Below are 19,740 nucleotides of genomic sequence, written 5' to 3'. Positions count from 1 at the left end.
TACCTAGTTGATTTATTAATGTCTTGGTGTCGAAAATTAAAAACTCGAAAAGAATTTAAAAATACGATCCTTCTTTTCATTGTGTTATTATAAAATTACTCAAATAAATCAAAATGGAAAATGCCTCTTTATCTCGAAGTAACAAGATGTCACATCGAGTGAGTTAGGACACGACACCTCGTATTTTTTAGAGTAAGCTTGCCTTTTTATTTTTTATTTTAACCTCATTTATTTTAATTTTAAAAGGATATTCGGTATTTAGGATCAACGCGAGAAAATTTGAAGCTCAGTAAGTTAGGGCTTGATTTCTCGAATTTTCTAAATACGGAATATTGCCTTTATTTTCGAAATTTTACCCTTTTGAATTTTGAGTATGATTTAGTGGAATTGTTAAAAAAAATAAATGCGTGCAATTTTGATTATATTTGAAAAGAAATTGTTCAAAACGGAAAGAATGCCGTACCGACCTATAATGAATATACAACATACACTTAAAATCCATAACATAATATGCATCATAAAATATACACATAGCATTGATACTAATAAATCGAAATGCATGAATAATAATGTAAGAAACAATATAACAATAACATTAATATAATAACAAAACAAATACAATCCTAATAGATATAGATTTGAAAACATGTGAGGATAACAAATAAATAATTAATAGAATGAAATTGCAATAATATTGGCAAGAATTAAAATAAACAAAATCAATATTTAAAATAGTGAATAAATAAATAAAATAAAACCTAATGTAAGTTTGATCAAAAATTGAAATAAATAAATAAATAAATGGAATATTAAATAAAACTGTTTTGTTTTTTTAAAGAAAAAAAGAAAAATAAAAATAAAATAAACATGCTAGGGATCGAATTGAAAATAGACTGAAATTCGGGGGTTTAAAATTGTAAATAAAGTGAAAAGCAGCTTGGGACCGAAATGAAACGCGTGCCAGGAACAAAGGACCAATTGCGTAATATTTCCAGCACCAAAACGCGGCGTTCAGCGTGAAGGACCGCACATGGTCAAAGGACCCGAATGAAGCAGGAACAAAATTTGCGGACCCAAATCAGAAACGAAAAAAGGAGTCAGATTCTGTAACAAGGCAAAAGCGGAGGGGCTAAACATGCAATTAGCCCCTCCAAGCAAAACACGTGGATCCTTAGCGTTACAGGGTCGGGTCACGGGTCAAACATCAAAACGGCGCCGTTTTGGCCACTAAGGCTAAGGCCCAAAATGACTCCGTTTTATATCCAATATAAATACTAAAAAAACCAAAAAAAACAATTTAACCCTATTTTTCTAAAAAAACAGAGAGCTTTCAGACTCTCTCTCTCGCAGCCCTCCAATCCGACCAATAAAGGCCGTCATCGGCGCCGCCGGCCGCCGCCGTCGTGCACGGCGATAGGACGCCCAAAGTTCGTCGCTTTTCGGTGATTCCAAAGGTACACCTCTTTTTCTTCTTTTATTTTTGTGTTAAAAAACAAAACAGAATAAAATAAAAAAATAAAAAAACAATCGGGGAAGACTCTAAAAAGTAACTCTGAAATTTTCGTCTTCTGTTTTCTTTTTTTATTTTTGTTTTTTTAAAAATATAAAAAAATAACAATGAAAATAAAGAAAAAGGAAAGATTGAAATAAAAAACTAGGAAATCACCTTAGTTTTTGCTTTTTTATTTCTTAGTGTTCGTAAAAACAAGCATCTGATTTTGGCTTTATAGCCGAAATACAAAACTATTTTTCTCTATATTTTTCATTTGCCATTTTCTTTTCTGGCGTTTTGTCTTCTCTTTTTTGTTGTCTTCTTCTTGCGTGTTACAGATGGTAGCAGACACGTGGGTAGCAAAGACACTTGGCGGCGGCGGCGGTGGCGAGGGCGTGCATGAGGTCAAGCAGAGGCGGACCTAGGTGCGGCGTACCTAGGGTTTCTGCCTCTCATTTTTTGCTGAAAATTTGTTTAAGTTTTGTGGGCTGGTTGGACTAGGGTTTAGTTGTATTTGGGTTTGGGTTTTGTTTTGGATATTGGGTTTTGCTGGGCTAAGTTTGTAAGGTTTTTTTTTTTGGGTATTGGGCAAATTTGGGCTTGTACAGCTGCCCCTCTTTGCTCGTTGTCGTGTAACGAGAATAGAGCAAAGACTAAGAAAGACCAATTTTGCCCGGTCTCGCCGAGTCTTGACTTCTTTAGGTGCTTCTCTTCTTCAAAGCCTCATTCCAGTCCACTGTGTCTTATTGCTTTGATCCACTTCACGACATCTTTAGAGAGATACGACTTCAATCTACTCTGCTGCAACTCCATGGGGATGAGATTTGTGGTTTTAATCTGCTCTACTGCAAATTCAGGGAGATAAGATTGGTTTATTTCGTCTGCTCCACTACTGCTTAGGGAGATAAGACTTGAGGCGATCTGCTCCACTACTGCTTAGGGAGATAAGATCTGTGGTTCTGTCTGCTCCACTACTGCTTAGAGAGATAAGACTTGAGGCGATCTGCTCCACTACTGCTTAGGGAGATAAGACTTGAGGCGATCTGCTCCACTACTGCTTAGGGAGATAAGATCTGTGGTTCTGTCTGCTCCACTACTGCTTAGGGAGATAAGACTTGAGGCGATCTGCTTCACTACTGCTTAGGGAGATAAGATTTGTGGTTCTGTCTGCTCCACTACTGCTTAGGGAGATAAGACTTGAGGCGATCTGCTCCACTACTGCTTAGGGAGATAAGATCTGTGGTTTTGTCTGCTCCACTACTGCTTAGGGAGATAAGAGTTGAGGCTATCTGCTCCACTACTGCTTAGGGAGATAAGATATGTGGTTTTAATCCACTCCACTGCAACTTCAGGGAGATAGGATTGATTTCTTTCAAATTGATTGCAATGTCGGGGAAATAAGATTCGTCGTTGTAGCTTCAATCTGTTCCACTGCACCGCCAAGGAAGTAAGATTCGCTGTTGCGGCTTCAATCTTTTAAATTGCAATGTCAGGGAAGCAAGATTCACCGTTGTAGCTTTAATCTGCTCCACTGCATCGCCATGGAAGTAAGATTCGCTGTTGCGGCTTCAATCTTTTAAATTGCAATGTCGGGGAAGCAAGATTCACCGTTGTAGCGTCAATCTGCTCCACTGCATTGCCATGGAAGTAAGATTCACCTTTGTGGCTTCAATCTTTTAAATTGCAATGTCGGGGAAGCAAGATTCGTCGTTGTAGCTTTAATCTGCTCCACTGCATTGCCATGGAAGTAAGATTCGCCGTTACGGCCTCAATCTTTTAAATTGCAATGTTGAGGAAGCAAGATTCGCCGTTGTAACTTTAATCTGCCCTATTGCATTGCCATGGAAGTAAGATTCACCGTTGCGGCTTCAATCTTTTAAATTGCAATGTCGGGGAAGGAAGATTCGCCATTGTAGCTTCAATCTGTTCCACTGCATCACCATGGAAGTAAGATTCGCCGTTGTGGCCTCAATCTTTTAAATTGCAATGTAAAGGAAGCAAGATTCGCTGTTGTAGCTTTAATCTGCCCCACTGCATCGCCATGGAAGTAAGATTCGCCGTTGCGGCTTCAATCTTTTAAATTGCAATGTCGGGGAAGCAAGATTCGTCGTTGTAGCTTTAATCTGTTCCACTGCATCACCTGGGAAGTAAGATTCGTCGTTGTGGCTTCAATCCTTTAAATTGCAATGTTGGGGAACAAGTTTCGTAGTTGTAGCTTCAATCTGCTCCACTGCATTGCCAGGGAAGGTAACTTCATTGATCTGTTTTCTGGGGAACATGACCTGTAGAATCCATTTCATGGACCTACTTATGCCTAGTGATTAGGATGCCATGATCAAAATGAATCAAATGCTCCTAACTAGATGTGTATGAATGATATTTGCATGAATGCAGAAATGTCACGAAAAATGATCCCTCAATGTTCGAGTTGGTATTGCTCATTGTTCAATAAGGCTTTATTGCCAACACGTCAGAATGCTATCATGCTCGGCTGGAAACACTCGTCTCTTGTTTAACCGGACTGCCCCACTGTAATCTTCAAAGTTCAATCCACTATAATCTTCAAGGTTCAGTCCACTATAATTTAGGGACATAAAAATTTGAACCCTCCTCCTCCTACTTTAGTTTAGCAGCATAAGATCTGGCTCTTTTTCAAATCTCTCCCACTGCAATTCAGGGATATAGGATCTGATTCTCTTTGGCCTCTTACATCATTCCCAGGGTGTTGTACCAAATGTTTATGCACAATTGTAAAACTTTTCTCTTCCGATAAAATTCTTCTTAACACTCGGTGATCATTGCTCGTTTGTTCATTGAAACATTTGTCACCAACACGACATTTTCTTATTTTGTTCAATCTATACTTGGACAACAAAATTCGAAAGGATTGTCTTAATTTAGACTTTTCCTTCTTAGACATTTCAACCTTTAAACTTGGTGTGTTCTAAACAATAGTCCTATTTCAGGTTCCTGTATTATTTAGAAGCTTTCAGAGTAATATGCAAAACTCATTTTGCTTGAATATTCAGTCCATTAATCGTTATTTCAAAAATGCTTGAAAAAGATTATCACAATGGATAAAAATTTATTGAGAACAAAGCCCGAAATGAATAAATTAATCAAGATAGCAAATTTTGCTAAGATAAGATGAAAAAGATTATCACAATGGATAAGGTGAAATTTTATTGAGAACAAAGCTTGAAATGAATGAATCAATCAAGATAACAATTTTTTGCTAGAATGAGAATAAATTAATCAAGATGGCGTATTTTGTTAAAAATACAAAAAAAATGAATAAAATGGAAATAGGTGCCCCAGATATCGTCGCATGAGCTTCTCTGCCCCAAACACCTTGAGGGCCTTTTTGAACCTGATATGTGTTTAGAAGTCCTAGAAGACTTTGTTGATGCCCCAAGATAGCATCTCTCCTTTTTATTAATTCGGATAGGACAAGACTACTGCATACCCCACCTTCGATCAAAATTTGAACTGCCCATTCCTAGGTTTTCAATTCAAAACCCCTTTGGTCTCAAGGCGCCCTTTTCGGGTTTTCACCTTGGCCTCTCCTTTTTCTTTTTTGTTCTTCTTTTTTTTTCTTTTCGTTTCTTTTTTCAAGTGAAGTATTCATTGCTTGAATCATAATTCTCAAGATTAGGCAGGTTCTTGCCATCTATCTTGGTCAATATCGATGCTTTTTCAGATAAGGCCTTCCACATAAGGTCCTTTCCAGTTTGGCATCCACTTTCTTCTGAAGTTCTTTTGTATGGGAAAGATCTTCTTCGATATCAGGTCCCCCTCATGGAATTCTCTGGAGCAAACCTTTTTTTGGTGAACTCGTATCATTCGCTTTTGGTACATCTGACCATGACGGATAGCTTTCAACCCTTACTCTTCGATCAAATTTAACTGATTATATCGGGCTTGAATCCATTCTGCTTCATCCAACTTCAACTCTGACAAGACTCGAAGGGAAGAAATATCACCTTCGATGGGTAAGACTGCCTCTATTCCATATACCAATGAGAAATGATGTGCCCTAGTAGAGGTTTTTTTGTTTTTTTTTGTCTCTTTTGTTCTTTTTTTGTTTTTGTGTTTTTGGTTTTTTTTTGCCTTCACTGAACCATTCATTTTGGGGTGACATGGTGTTAATCTCGAATAGACTGCAAACTTCTGATGTCGCGCGGTTGTTCAAATTCAATGTATTGTCTAATATTATCCTTTTTGGCATTCCATATTGACATATGGTTCTTCAAGAAATTTGCTGATTGTCAACTTTCGTAACATTGGCATATGAGGCAACTTTTGTCCACTTAATGAGATAATCGACGACCATAAAGATGAATTGATGATCACCAAAACCTTAGGCGAGATTGGCTCGATAACATCCGTACCCCACATAAAGAAAGGCCATGACTTCCATTGATTCTTTGTAAGGTAGGATCTTGTTCTACCATCATTAACAAATCAAGGGATAAGCTACAGTTTCAATTATCTTCAAAGTCCTGAGGCTCATCTAGACACATATCTTGCTCAAAAGGAAACTCTGAGTCAGTAGCAGTGTCGCTCATGTATTTAATATTTGGAGACCTGTTGTAGGGACGAAGGCAGATCCAATGAATAAAAGAATCTAAGAATATTTATTCGTATAGTATGATTATGAATGGAATGGAAACAATAAAAGAATATTTGCTCAAAGTGAGAAAAAAAGATGCATTTTATTGAAATAAAGATATTAAACATAAGCCTATCTCACAAAAGGATTCTTATTGCTCCTAGGCTTAGAGCAATAAGTGTGTTTTGGACATTACTCCGAATTAGGTCTAAAATACAGAGATCTCTTCCACAGTTTCATTGTTCAAAACACTCCCAAGAGTATAAGGGTAGACGTCTCATAAATTATCCTCTCCAGCTCCTTCTTCGGATACGGCGTTAACATTCAAGTTTCCCAACACTCTTTCCGGGCCTTTGACTTCTTCAAAGAATTCCAACTCTTTATTATCCATTAGACTTTGCACCAAGGCTTTGAATTCAACACACTCTTAGATTTCATGGCCTTCTTTAGCGTGGAACTCATAGTAGCTCCTCATCCATTTTGGTCTCTTCTCCAAATTCTGAATGATTAATCCCATGTCCATCATCTGTTTCAAAACCCATTTCAGTGGGGTTTTTACTTCTGCAATATTGGTTTTGGTTCTTTTCCCTCCATTCTCAACTATCGCATTTACTCATGGGTCTGGATGACTGGGTAACGGATTTCCTGCCATATTAGGTCCCGATGGATCATCAAACTTCACGATCCCCATATTAATGAACCTTTCAACTAACTTTTTAAAGGTAGTGCAGTTTTCAATCGAGTGTCCCGTAGTTACTGCGTGATACTCGCATTTGGCATTCGCGTCGTACCATTTAGGGTATGGAGGTTGCATGGGTTCTGAGTAGAACGAAGCTACTACATGTGCATCAAACAATTTCTGATATAACTCCTTATACGTCACTGGGATAGGTATGAACTGAAGTTTTTTTGTGTTCGGCCCCGAGTTGGATTCTTGCTTCGAAGGCCTTGATAGCTTGCTGCTGTCTTTGGCTGACCCACAGTGACCGATTTTGAATGCCCTTTATTATACAAACTCAGGTTGCTCACTTCATTTTCTTTGTACTTTAGGGTTGATCTTTTAGCACCTTCCCCCGCATCTATCTTCCCACTTCTTATGGCATTTTCAATCATCTCGCAGACATTACCATATCTGAGAAGCTCATAGTAGCACTTCCTAACATGTGGTTAATGAATGGAGCCTTCAAAGTGTTGATGAAAAGCATTGTGGTTTCTTTCTCCAAAAGAGGTGGCTGGACTTGCGTTGCCACCTCCTTCCATCGTTGGGCGTACTGCCTGAAGCTCTCGTTTTGTTTCTTCTCCATGTTTTGTAACATGATTCTATTGGGTGTCATATTTGTCACATGACTGTATTGCTTCATAAAAGTTTGCGCCAAGTCTCTCCATGAACTAACTTTAGCACGACTCAGCTGATTGTACCACTTGGCTGCAGACCCAATCAAACTGTCCTGAAAGTAATGGATTAACAGTTGATCATTGTTGACGTATCTTGTCATTCTTCGACAGAACATAGTGATGTGAGCTTTAGGACAACTAGTCCCGTTATATTTTTCGAACTCTGGCATCTTGAACTTAGGCGGGAGCACTAAATCAGGGACCAAACTCAGGTCATTGGCGTCGACTCCATAATGGTGGTCGGTGTTCTCTATGGCTCTAAATTTTTCTTCTAGCCATCTACACCGGTCCTCAAGTTGTTTTGGCAGGTCTATTCTTACTTTTTCCATTTCCACCATATCATCGAGATCAGGGACCACAGGATTGGTGGGGTTGTCCCCGGGATTAGAACCTGAGCCCGTTTGAAAGTGCATTGGTATCGAGGCACCAGCCTGATATTGAGGTCTAATATTGACGGGTATTCTTTGTGGGCACACATCTGGTTGTGCCTGGGTGCTAACTGAGGTGAAACCCAGAGGATAAGCAGGGTCATCGTGATCATCCCCAACATCAACTACAAGGCTTTTTCCTTTATCATTCCCTCCAGCCAATAATTGCTTCAATTGGTTCATCATAATTGTCTGGGATTCTTGCATGTCCTGTTGGATTTTATCTAGTCGTTCCTACATCTGATCTTGCATCTCTTTCTGTAATTGCTACAATCTTTCTAACCTTTGATCCATAGCTTTTGTTTGGCGACGGGTACCGTAATGATATTTGGCTGGCGGATTCTTGTTGGTTTCCAGGGTAACTGAAATAATTTTACCTAATTAGGGTCCTTTTGTGAAAATCTAATGCATATGATGCAATGTAATGCATATGTATGGAATGAATGCAAAAATAAAAAGAGGCATTGATTCTGAATTCAATTCCATTAGAACAACTTTTCTAGAAGATAAATTTCTTTACATAAAATGGAGACTTATACGGCCTTGCCCTCATACTCCAAGCGAAGACATCAACCCCTTTCTTCATATCTGGACGTTAAGATCAAATCTTGTAAACTTTCCATTAGATGCCTCTACTAGTTCCTCTTTACTTGATCCGGGCTGCGACTCATTGCTCCCTTATCTTCGTGATGCTTGTTGGCTTCTTTAAGAAAGTTCGACAGCTTTCGAATAATCTTTGTCAGCTTGAATCCTCGGGCAACAAAGCAAAGTCGTGTAGTCATCCATTAAACTATCATCATTCTCTTATCACATTTTCTTGGACCATATTCGGACAACCGTATTGTCATCCACTTTATCAAGAAACCCATTTTCTTATGACAAGCTCTCTATTTAGTAACTGAACGTGAATCAATACATTTTTTATGATGAAAATGCAATGTAATCATAACCAAAACAAAAGAAAACAAGTTAGTACAAAGCAAAAGTAAGGAAGAATAAATAGAACACCTATTCGGGTGACCACTAGGGGTTTGAAGGGGTTCTATCTAGGGTAGGCTCTTAGGTTCACTATATGCGGTTCGGCTCTAAAGCAAAGGTACCCGAACCAGCAGATTCCTCGATCCTCACCCATTATAGGCTCATACGGACCGAGTTCAGTTCAGGGGGATACATTTCCCTATGGCTGCACGGAGATGAAAATCTCAGTAAGACATAGGTACGGATGTATCCCGGAAGCGATTCACTATCCTGCACGGAGGTGAAAACCTCACGAAGGACTAGTTTCACACTCCCACTTAAAAGTTGTGACCCACGGTCATGCAATGCAATATGCAGAAATATCAAAAGGCTTGAACCAAAAAAGTAAGCATCAAAGACCACAAAAACGACGGACAAAATGCAACGAAATGATCGTACATTTAAACCAAATTTTTAATTTTCGACAAAAAGACAAAAATTAATCAACTCGTGGCTTGACTCTCTTATAAACTCCCCAGTGGAGTCGCTAAGCTGTTGACACCATTTTTCGATAAAACGGGATCGACTTGGATTTTGAAAATGAAAACGAAAAAAAAGGAGTCGCAACCAATCCTTTTTTTTACCTAGGTGTGATCAGATCACCTCATCATTTTAATAAAATTTAAATTTACTAAAACGATAATTTTTGGTCTACAAAATCCAGAAAATAAGTTCGGGAGTCGGTTACGCACGAGGAAGGATTAGCACCCTCGATATGCCCAAAATTGGTACCTAGTTGATTAATTAATCTCTTGGTGTCGAAAATTAAAAACTCGAAAAGAATTTAAAAATACGATCCTTCTTTACATTGTGTTATTATAAAATTACTCAAATAAATCAAAATGGAATATGCATTTTTATCTCGAAGTAACAAGATGTCACATCGAGTGAGTTAGGACACGACACCTCGTATTTTTTAGAGTAAGCTTGCCTTTTTATTTTTTATTTTAACCTCATTTATTTTAATTTTAAAAGGATATTCGGTATTTAGGATCAACACGAGAAAATTTGAAGCTCAGTAAGTTAGGGCTCGATTTCTCGAATTTTCTAAATACGGAATATTGCCTTTATTTTCGAAATTTTACCCTTTTGAATTTTGAGTATGATTTAGTGGAATTGTTAAAAAAAATAAATGCGTGCAATTTTGATTATATTTGAAAAGAAATTGTTCAAAACGGAAAGAATGTCGTACACGACCTATAATGAATATACAACATACACTTCAAATCCATAACATAATATGCATCATAAAATATACACATAGCATTGATACTAATAAATCGAAATGCATGAATAATAATGTAAGAAACAATATAACAATAACATTAATATAATAACAAAACAAATACAATCCTAATAGATATAGATTTGAAAACATGTGAGGATAACAAATAAATAATTAATAGAATGAAATTGCAATAATATTGGCAAGAATTAAAATAAACAAAATCAATATTTAAAATAGTGAATAAATAAATAAAATAAAACCTAATGTAAGTTTGATCAAAAATTGAAATAAATAAATAAATAAATGGAATATTAAATAAAACTGTTTTGTTTTTTTTAAAAGAAAAAAAATAAAAATAAAATAAACAGGTTAGGGATCTAATTGAAAATAGACTGAAATTTGGGGGTTTAAAATTGTAAATAAAGTGAAAAGCAGCTTGGGACCGAGATGAAACGCGCGCCAAGAACAAAGGACCAATTGCGCAATATTTCTATCACCAAAACGCGGCGTTCAGCGCGAAGGACCGCACATGGTCAAAGGACCTAAATGAAGCAGGAACAAAATTTTTGGGCCCAAATCAGAAACGAAAAAAGGAGTTAGATTGCGTAACAACGCAAAATCGGAGGGGCTAAACATGAAATTAGCCCCTCCAAGCAAAACACGCGGATCCTTAGCGTTACTGGGTCGGGTCGCGGGTCAAACATCAAAACGGCGCCGTTTTGGCCACTGATGCTAAGGCCCAAAAGGACTCCGTTTTATATCCAATATAAGTACTAAAAAAAACAGTTTAACCCTACTTTTCTAAAAAAACCGGAGAGCTTTCAGACTCTCTCTCTCGCAGCCTTCCAATCCGGCCAATAGGGCTGTCATCGGCGCCGGCGACCGCCGCTGCCGTGTACGGCAGTAGGACACCCAAAGTTCGTCGCTTTTCGGTGATTCCAGAGGTACACCTCTTTTTCTTCTTTTATTTTTGTGTTAAAAAACATAATAAAATAAAAAAATAAAAAAACAATCGGGGAAGACTCTAAAAAACAACTCCGAAATTTTCATTTTCTGTTTTCTTTTTTTCTTTTTGTTTTTTAAAAATATAAAAAAATAACAATGAAAATAAAGAAAAAGGAAAGATTGAAATAAAAAACTAGGAAATCACCTTAGTTTTTGCTTTTTTATTTCTTAGTGTTCGTAAAAAGGAAGAAGAGTTAAACAAGCATCTGATTTTGGCTTTATAGCCGAAATACAAAACTATTTTTCTCTATATTTTTCATTGGCCATTTTCTTTTCTGCCATTTTGTCTTCTCTTTTTTGTTGTCTTCTTCTTGCGTGTTACAGATGGTAGCAGACACGTGGGTAGCAGCGCTTGGCGAGCGGCGGCGGTGGCCAGGGGACGTGCATGAGGCTGGCAGAGGCGGACCTAGGTGCGGCGCACCTAGGGTTTCTGCCTCTCATTTTTTGCTAAAAATTTGTTTAAGTTTTGTGGGCTGGTTGGACTAGGGTTTAGTTGTATTTGGGTTTGGGTTTTGTTTTGGATATTGGGTTTTGCTGGGCTAAGTTTGTAAGGTTTTTTTTTTAGGTATTGGGCAAATTTGGGCTTGTACAGTATATATGAAGTTGAATGACATGGTTGCTATTCCTGTGAGTACTAGTCTTGGAAAGTTGTGTTATTTATTAGGAGTTGAAGGATTTTCTTGTTATTTTTTAACTGAAGTTCCACTACATGGTAGTGGAAGCATCACTTGCCACATAATTTGCTTTCAAAATCTAGTGGATTTTATCTTTATCATAATTTTGATGAAGTCATTATGTTTTTAGTTAGGATTTGCCCATGTTTCTTTTTCTCCCTACCATTGAAAAAAAGGCATGTGCTTAACATGTTTAATTTAATTGATCAGAGTAATTTTTTGCGAATTTATTACCAAACTTTCTGATGAATGTCATGAAATTTAGTTGAGTTGGTTTATGCTTTTGGTACACAATACTTTGGGAATGGAAAGATTTATGTTTATCACATACTGAATTTAACTCCTTTGATATATTTTCTTCACATGAATTTAGCATTTGTAGTGTTTAGTAAGTTGGCACTGCTTGAGGTGTTTCAAGGTTTGCCACTACCTTATATGGATGTAACTAATAAAGGCAAAATTCTATTTGTGCATATGAATGTGATTTCTTGACCTTTAACCCAATAACAATGGGTTGGATGAGAATTGACATTGCTAATTTGGTGATTTGCATTGTGCAGCATGTACCCAAAATTAATGGAGTAATACCATCAGTTGATGAAGAGACATCTGACCATCAAAGGCTGCATGATAGGTTTGGCTTGAATTTTTCCTTTATATAGCTAATGGCATCTTGGTCTATTTTTTTATTCTGTTACTTTGTGGCAATTAACTTTATCACCCTAGTTCTCCACTGGTTGTTGTTAGGGGGGCTTTGCACCTTATTCCTTTTTTCTTTTTCAAAGTACAGTGATAAATTACTTGATTCGGAGTTTTTTCTTGTAAATTTGTAAAATATTTGAACTCTTGTATTGGGATCCATTTTGGTAAAGTAGTTGCTCTTTTTTCCCTGGGATCCATTTTGGTAAAGTAATTGCTGTTTTTTTCCCTTTTCTCAACCGTTTTTCAACGGTATCTTTAGCCAAAATATTATCTAATTGAGTTGTTTTACCAAAATGTATCTCCACTTCTCCCTTTTCTTAAAAGAAATACTTTTGCAGTAATGTTATTTGGTTATATTCTTCCTTCTTGTGAATGTTTGATTTTAATAGCATTTTAAATTTAGGACTAATTATTTTATCATTCAGGTTGCAGTTGTATGGTCTGGTTGAGAATAAGGTTCAAGGTGATGGTAACTGTCAGGTTGATTTTTACTTTATTTCTCTAATAAAAAGATACGTCATATGCACAAGCATTTTTCTTCTGAATTTGTGAGATATAGATACTAACACATTGGTTGGAAGCCGCATTAATTAGGCATAAACACATTGGACGAAGGTACTATTGAAAAAGTTTTGTGCTAATACCATGAATGTGTTGAGACACTTTACTGTTTATAATCTTCATGGTAGTTCTATAGTGTCTACATAGTATTATTTCAGGATGGTGGAAATCATGTCTTCTAGCAATCACTTTACTGTTCACAAGTTAGTGGACAGTATTCAAATGCCAACAGTTTGACCCTGAATTTGTACAGACTTCTAAAATAATGAAAATGGGGAAACATCATTTTCGTTTGTCTTCCTCTGATTCTAAAATAATGGGAATGGGGAAGCATCATTTTAGGAAGAATGTGATGGGGAGAGTGAAGGCAATGGGAGGCTTGAAGGTAACCAACTTGGCATTTGGTGGAAACAAGATGCTTGTAACCCGAAAGGATCAGCAAGTTGTTGAGGTTTGACAAGGTTCAACCAGAGGGTTTTGATCCTTTGGCTAGCTGTTGTAATTATAGGACTGTGTTGTATCTTGTAATTGTTTTATGGCTATTGATTTGATTCTTGGTGATCGAATTCATTATATCAAACAACAGATTTTTTAATTAAATATTGAATTATTAACAAGAAGATGCAAGCCTTTTCTGTTAACTGAATTGCCACTATTGCTGTTGCGTTTGTAATTGCCCTAGGATCTTCTTTCTTGGTTTTGTTGTAACCAATCTCAGCTTTTGTCTAAATATTATATGATGTTTCGCTAAGCCCCGGAGGTTGAGTTTTATGCAAAATATAATTCTCAAGTTATGTTAATATATGAATATTATGTTTATGCAAAATATAATTCTCAAGTTATTTATTACTTCTAATATTTTTTTATTGTGGAATAATTAAATTATTTGTTTCACTAATGATATTTTAGCACATTAAATATGTATTGCGGTTTAAAAATAATAAAGTAGATTATATATTATTTTATATTATTATATATTATGATTTTAGTAAATTCATATAAGAATAATTTTATTAAGAATTTTATTAAATTATATATTTTTATTAAATTATATTTAATAATAATTATGTTAAAATATGATTAAATTATTTATTATTTATATTAATAATCTTATTAAAATTTAATAACAATAACACTAATCATCTACCTAAAAAAAATTTGCTAAGGGTATTCTAGTCATTTTATTTTTTTTCCTTATGCTATTACAACATCATTCCATTCAACCAAACACAAAAATACTATTACAGTTCTATTCCATTCCATTTAACCAAACAATAGAATTACTATTACAGTTCTATTCCATTACAGCTCTATTCAATTACTGCTCTATTCCATTACAGCGAACCAAACGTGCCCTCGTGGATTAAATGCCCAATAGTCATCATTAACTGTATATGCATTAATTTATTTGACAAATAACTCGACTCGTAAGTGTTAATTATTAATTCAAGCTTATGTCTCGGCATGATGATTAAAATTTTAAATTAATTTTTAAGGTTTAAAATCTAATTGAGTCTTCAAATATTATTATTGTATAAATTCAGTCTTCAATTAGATTAACTGTTAACTTAAGCTTTAGATGACGATTGAGTCTTAGTTCGATTAGCATGGACATTAATGTCAATACAGGAGGATGTGGGTTTAAGTGTGCTAAAACAAAATATTCAAAATAAATAAATTAAGCTTTAGATTTTAGCCCAATTCTAACAATGATATCAAATTTTGCATAATTTAAATATATTTTAAAATAATATATAATATAGTACAATAAAATAATTAATTTTTCTAGAAAAATAATAATTAATTCATATAATTATAAAATAACTGATTAATTAGTTAATTACTCAAATAGATATATAAAATAAATTGTATTAAGATTTGAGATATGAATATATTCAAAATTCATATAGCAATACAGCACTGATTTTTAACGTGATTTCCATTTTCATTTTACCTCATGGTTCTCTTTTAATTCAAATAGCATACCCTACTGTTATCATTAATTAGTATGGTTTTCGGCTCATGCTTCAAGTTGGATTAATTATTTATTTATACTAAATTATAGAGTGAAAATATATTATTTTATACACTTCAGATATTTAGAATTTAGTCACTTATTTTTATTTTAAGGAATATAATTATTTATCTTTTGGATTTAAAAATTCAGGTCCAGTTGATACCACCATTAAAATACTTTTATTAAGATATTTGGTGTGACATTTTGGAATTAAAAATTTATTCATTTGGTAATTATGTAACAAAAAATAATATTGAAAATATTGATTATGATTTTTTTCTAAATTGTCGCCAACATTTTGATTGAAATAGTTAACAATATTAACTATTGAGACTAACTAATGACTTTATAAAAGTAGAGGGACCAAATTATGTCAAAAATAAAATATGTAGATTAAATATCAAATTTTAAAATAGTTTAAAGTCAAAATTGAAGTTTTAGAATAGATTTTACTACCATAATAATAAATCTTATGGAATGGGCACTTATTTAACTACAATAAAATATAAAAGTTGGTAAATTGATAAATTAAGTTTATGATTATTTTTTAGTTATTTTAGGCAAACAAATATCACAAGCAAAACCCCAAAAAAATGTTGAATCCAACATTAGAAGTTTTCAACAAATTCCAGGAAAGCTATGAACCCAAGTATAGGAGCTGGAAGATCGGCCGTGGTGGTCGGGTGCAGTGTCGATCGGCAATAACGAAGCTATTTGATCATGCAATTCGAATTCAAGCGCTAAATCATCATATGTTACAGTCGATGATTGGCCGATGGAACTTTCGCCGTTGTTGATGTACCATTCGGGGATGGCCATCGCCATGGACGATGGGTTTACGTGGGAGTAATCTACATGTTTTGTTGTGTTCATAATCTGTTCTTTTGATTCTTCTTTTGCTTCCAACCCTAAAATCGTTTCAAGAGGAATGGTAAGGAAGAAGCAAAAAAGCTTGACAATTTTGGTTATAAATCATTACATTCTATGGAAACAAATAATATGAATAGAGAAATCAATGAATTTAGTCTCGATTCAGTTTCTATGACAAAATTGAAAGCAGCATAGCACTCAATTACTCATAGTTTTTACCGTATTTGAACTTCAAAAAGTAAATAAGCAATCAGGGGGGAAAATGCTGTGAAGACATGTACTTGAGTTTTTGTAGGAAGTGCAATAATTGAGAAACATCACCATTTACAGGTTCCAGCTTACTGAAAAAGGAAAAGAATGTTCCAAAATGCAAATCTTCACTATATAATGCCAAATATATGTAAATTTTTAATGGGTATATTTATTTTTTTCATATATTTAAAAATATATAAGTATTGATTTAAAAAGGGAAAGTCCAGATAAGATAGATGATAATTAAGTTCGATCCAAATATTTGCTGTTTCGTGTAAGATTTAATAACATGAAAACATGGTGAATTTATAAAGAGTGTGTATCGCATTAAAGGTTAAACTGATGATGACGACGATGATACAGAGATGGCTTAAGGCAAAAGTTCCGAGTATTCAATTTGTTTTCATTTCTAGATGTGTTTTTAACTTGTAGCAATTGATATCTAATCATTTTTATAGAAAAAAAAAAGCAAGTAAATAAAAATAAAACTGTCATTACACTGGAATTTTAGGCATTAGTAGGAATCCAGGAAAAAGGAAAAATACATCTAATTCTATAATGATTGAGATTTGAGGACAAAAATGGATGGATATGTGCTACAAGCATGCAACTGATATGATATGACCATTACAGACACTGATTTAAATTAAGTATTTAAAGCAAAATTTGAAACGAGGTACTGACCTGAAGCTAAACCCTCGGAGCTTGAACTTGGTCTAACTAAACAACTCTGACTCGCCATAATTTCATTCTTCTCATTCAACGCCTGAACCTCCTGCAACATATCCTCTACCAAGCCATTCCCACTGATATTCAAGCCCGAGCTATGGTGGTTGCTATTCTGAATCTGATTATGACTGCTGTAATTGTTATTCCCTTTAGGATCAAATCTAACCTGTGAATTACCATCTTGGGTGAAAATTTGGTTTGAAGGGAGCTCGGTTTTCAACTGATTATAACCGAATCTGGGAGTCGATATAAACTGTCCCGGATCGAAATGGGGTTGGAGGAACCTTGACGATGAAGCCATGTCAAATGTGGTTTGATCCAAACAATATGAGTTGGAGTAATGTTGAGGGTTCAACGAGTTATTAGTCACGGTGTGGGGATTGAAAGGATCCGTTTTCATCAACGATGAAAAGGGTAACATAAAGCTCGAACCCCCATTGTTGGTGTTGTTTTCGTCGTGTCTTGGTCGCTTGTTACGAAGGGGCTGTTCCAAGGAAGGCAAAGGTCTAGGGAAGTAAAAGTCGAGGGAGGAAGATGGAGTGTTGGATGTGAAAGAATCGGCTAGAGGGATAGATGAAAATGAAGGCTTATGGGGAGATTGAAGTGGAGAGACATGGGAAGGGCTTGGAAGAGGGGGCGGCGTTGAGGCTGGACTTGGACTTTGGACAGGCGGTGGCGTTGCGGTTGAATGTGGATCGTAGGAAAGAAGTCGTGGCGGCGGGGATGGTGATGATGATGTTAGCATGGTGGTGGAATGTTGGAAGGAGAAAGAGGAGGTTGAAGGTGGTGTTAGTACAGGCTGAGTCTGAGAATACAAGGATTGGATTTCAGGAGGGTAAAGTGGGAGACCTTGCCGTTGCCTTCTTTTTACCCTTGTGTTCCAATAGTTCTTGATTTCATTGTCTGTTCTTCCCGGAAGCTATCATCAATGGCGGATAAAAAAAAAGGAATTTAGAATCAATTTCTTTAAATTCAGGGTTTCCAAAGCAATGCTATATATATATGTCTAATGTCAGATTCTAAGAAAATAGCTAAAAACAATGCATCGATTCCAAGAACCAACCACCCATCATATCATAGTCCAATAAAGTAAAACTATGAACAAAGTTGTAAAATTTATGAAACACTCAGAAAAAAATCACCACACAAATTTATCAACAAAATGCAACGATAAATTCGAACAGATACAATGGAAATGGTTTACCCGAGCAGCCATACGAGCCCATTTGTTTCCCATGATAGCATGCAACTCCACAATAATCCTTTCTTCTTCAGGAGAAAAAGCTCCTTTCTTCAAGTTAGGCCTTAAATGGTTAGCCCATCTTAGCCTACAACTTTTCCCACAACGAGCCAACCCTGTATTCCTTTGCACTGCATTCCAGTTCCCTTCTCCATGAGTCCTCACGTACTCCGCCAACACCGCATCCTCCGCGGCCGTCCACGGCCCCTTTTTCAGCATCACACCTTCCTCTTTCTGCATACTTACTTGGTGGTTGTTGTTGTTGTTTCCCATCATCGTCTTCTTCCTTGAATTTGTCTCTTCTTATTCTTTCAAACCTTATTATACAAATAATATACTAAATTAACCTACACGTAATATAATGTTGGCTTTTTTTTTCCCCTTGTATATATGCCTTGCTTGATGATAGTTATTGTTTTAGCCTTTGGTTTTGTCGTCTTTGTAATTGAAAAAAAAAAAAAAAAACTTAAGAACTTTCTTTTAACCCCTTATAGGGTTTAATGGAGGGGCTTTTTTTTTTTTTGTTCCTTTCTTTCCCCTTCTCTTTTCTTCACAAAAAGGAAGAGGAGAAGGGAAAACAAAGGAGAAAATAAAATATTTAACTATGTAACTTTGAAGGTAGGTTTTTTTTTTTTCTTTTTTGGTTGAGAAATGTGACAAGAAATGATGGAAGAAAAGGAAAAAAAAGGCTTTCTTATTAAAAATGAAATTGAATTCTAGTGATTGGTGTTTTAAAAAATTTAGTTCGCGATAAATATTCTAAAATTCGAATATAATTTTTTTTCTAATATCTAAATTATATCTTAATTTATTTAAAAAATATATATCTATTTGGATTTTTTATATTTTATTTTTAATAACTGTTTGTTAAGAGGGAGAAGAAAGAAGAAAGGGAAGGCCTAACTCTTACCTGCTCTAAAAGTGGATTTAGACCCACAAATGGGGATTTGGGGAAATAGGGTCTCAACAAATTCGATGGTAAACCCTAATTGGCGGCCTTCATTTTATTTTCTATATTTGATAGATCTATTTACAGCTTCTTCTTTTTCCCATGTTTTGATAATGTTTGTGAATTTGTTTAGGAATCTTACATAATTCATAATTATTGGTCAAAACCAAAGGGTATTTTTTTATATAAAATTAAAAGCAATGAATGATTAAATTTTGATCCTATTTTGACAAAGCTATCTTTTATTTTTAGTAATTATTATGATGTATAGTTCGTAAACTGAGGTGGATTTAACATCATAGCTTAATTTTGGAAAAATTAAAATCTTGCAAGCAATAACTCCATCAGGTTTTCCCATTCAAAACCATATTCAGTAATCTCTCCCTATCTTTCATTTTTTTTATCTACAAATTATTTGATAATTGGTCCATGCAATTTTTATATTTTTATAGAAAATGTTGGTAATATGATATATACTTTTTAAGCATTTTTAAAAATATTATCATTTTAGTTTTTATTGATTTGTTCTATTGCAAATGTAATAATTAAGAGGACGTGAGCTTAAATAC

General features: G+C 35.1%; 2 protein-coding genes across 7 annotated transcripts; one reads left to right on the top strand and one right to left on the bottom strand.

Moving 5' to 3' along the window:
* The first annotated feature begins 1,901 nt into the window (after positions 1–1,901).
* On the top strand, positions 1,902–13,734 carry LOC128036048 (OVARIAN TUMOR DOMAIN-containing deubiquitinating enzyme 9-like). 6 transcript variants are annotated; one of them, XM_052626663.1, is made up of 5 exons: positions 10,968–11,116; positions 11,502–11,587; positions 11,743–11,804; positions 12,412–12,485; positions 12,979–13,734. In XM_052626663.1, the coding sequence occupies exons 2-5, from the start codon at positions 11,563–11,565 to the stop codon at positions 13,103–13,105; spliced, it is 288 nt and encodes a 95-aa protein (XP_052482623.1). In that variant the 5' UTR covers positions 10,968–11,116; positions 11,502–11,562; the 3' UTR covers positions 13,106–13,734. The 6 variants fall into 6 exon arrangements, 2 of the variants coding, with proteins under 2 accessions (XP_052482623.1, XP_052482624.1); XR_008192846.1 differs by lacking the exon at positions 11,743–11,804; XM_052626664.1 differs by having other exon boundaries at positions 10,968–11,587.
* Positions 13,735–15,652: 1,918 nt separating this feature from the next.
* On the bottom strand, positions 15,653–18,735 carry LOC105784623 (transcription factor MYB120). Its single transcript, XM_012610522.2, has 3 exons — positions 18,187–18,735; positions 16,938–17,901; positions 15,653–16,039 (listed from the first exon to the last, which is right to left on the bottom strand). The coding sequence occupies exons 1-3, from the start codon at positions 18,496–18,498 to the stop codon at positions 15,750–15,752; spliced, it is 1,566 nt and encodes a 521-aa protein (XP_012465976.1). The 5' UTR covers positions 18,499–18,735; the 3' UTR covers positions 15,653–15,749.
* Between the last annotated feature and the right edge of the window lie 1,005 nt (positions 18,736–19,740).

The sequence above is a fragment of the Gossypium raimondii genome, chromosome 13, assembly GCF_025698545.1.
Source record: "Gossypium raimondii isolate GPD5lz chromosome 13, ASM2569854v1, whole genome shotgun sequence".
Taxonomy (NCBI): Eukaryota; Viridiplantae; Streptophyta; class Magnoliopsida; order Malvales; family Malvaceae; genus Gossypium; species Gossypium raimondii.
Note: the sequence above shows the minus strand (reverse complement) of the source record. Positions and strands in the feature narration are given on the sequence as shown.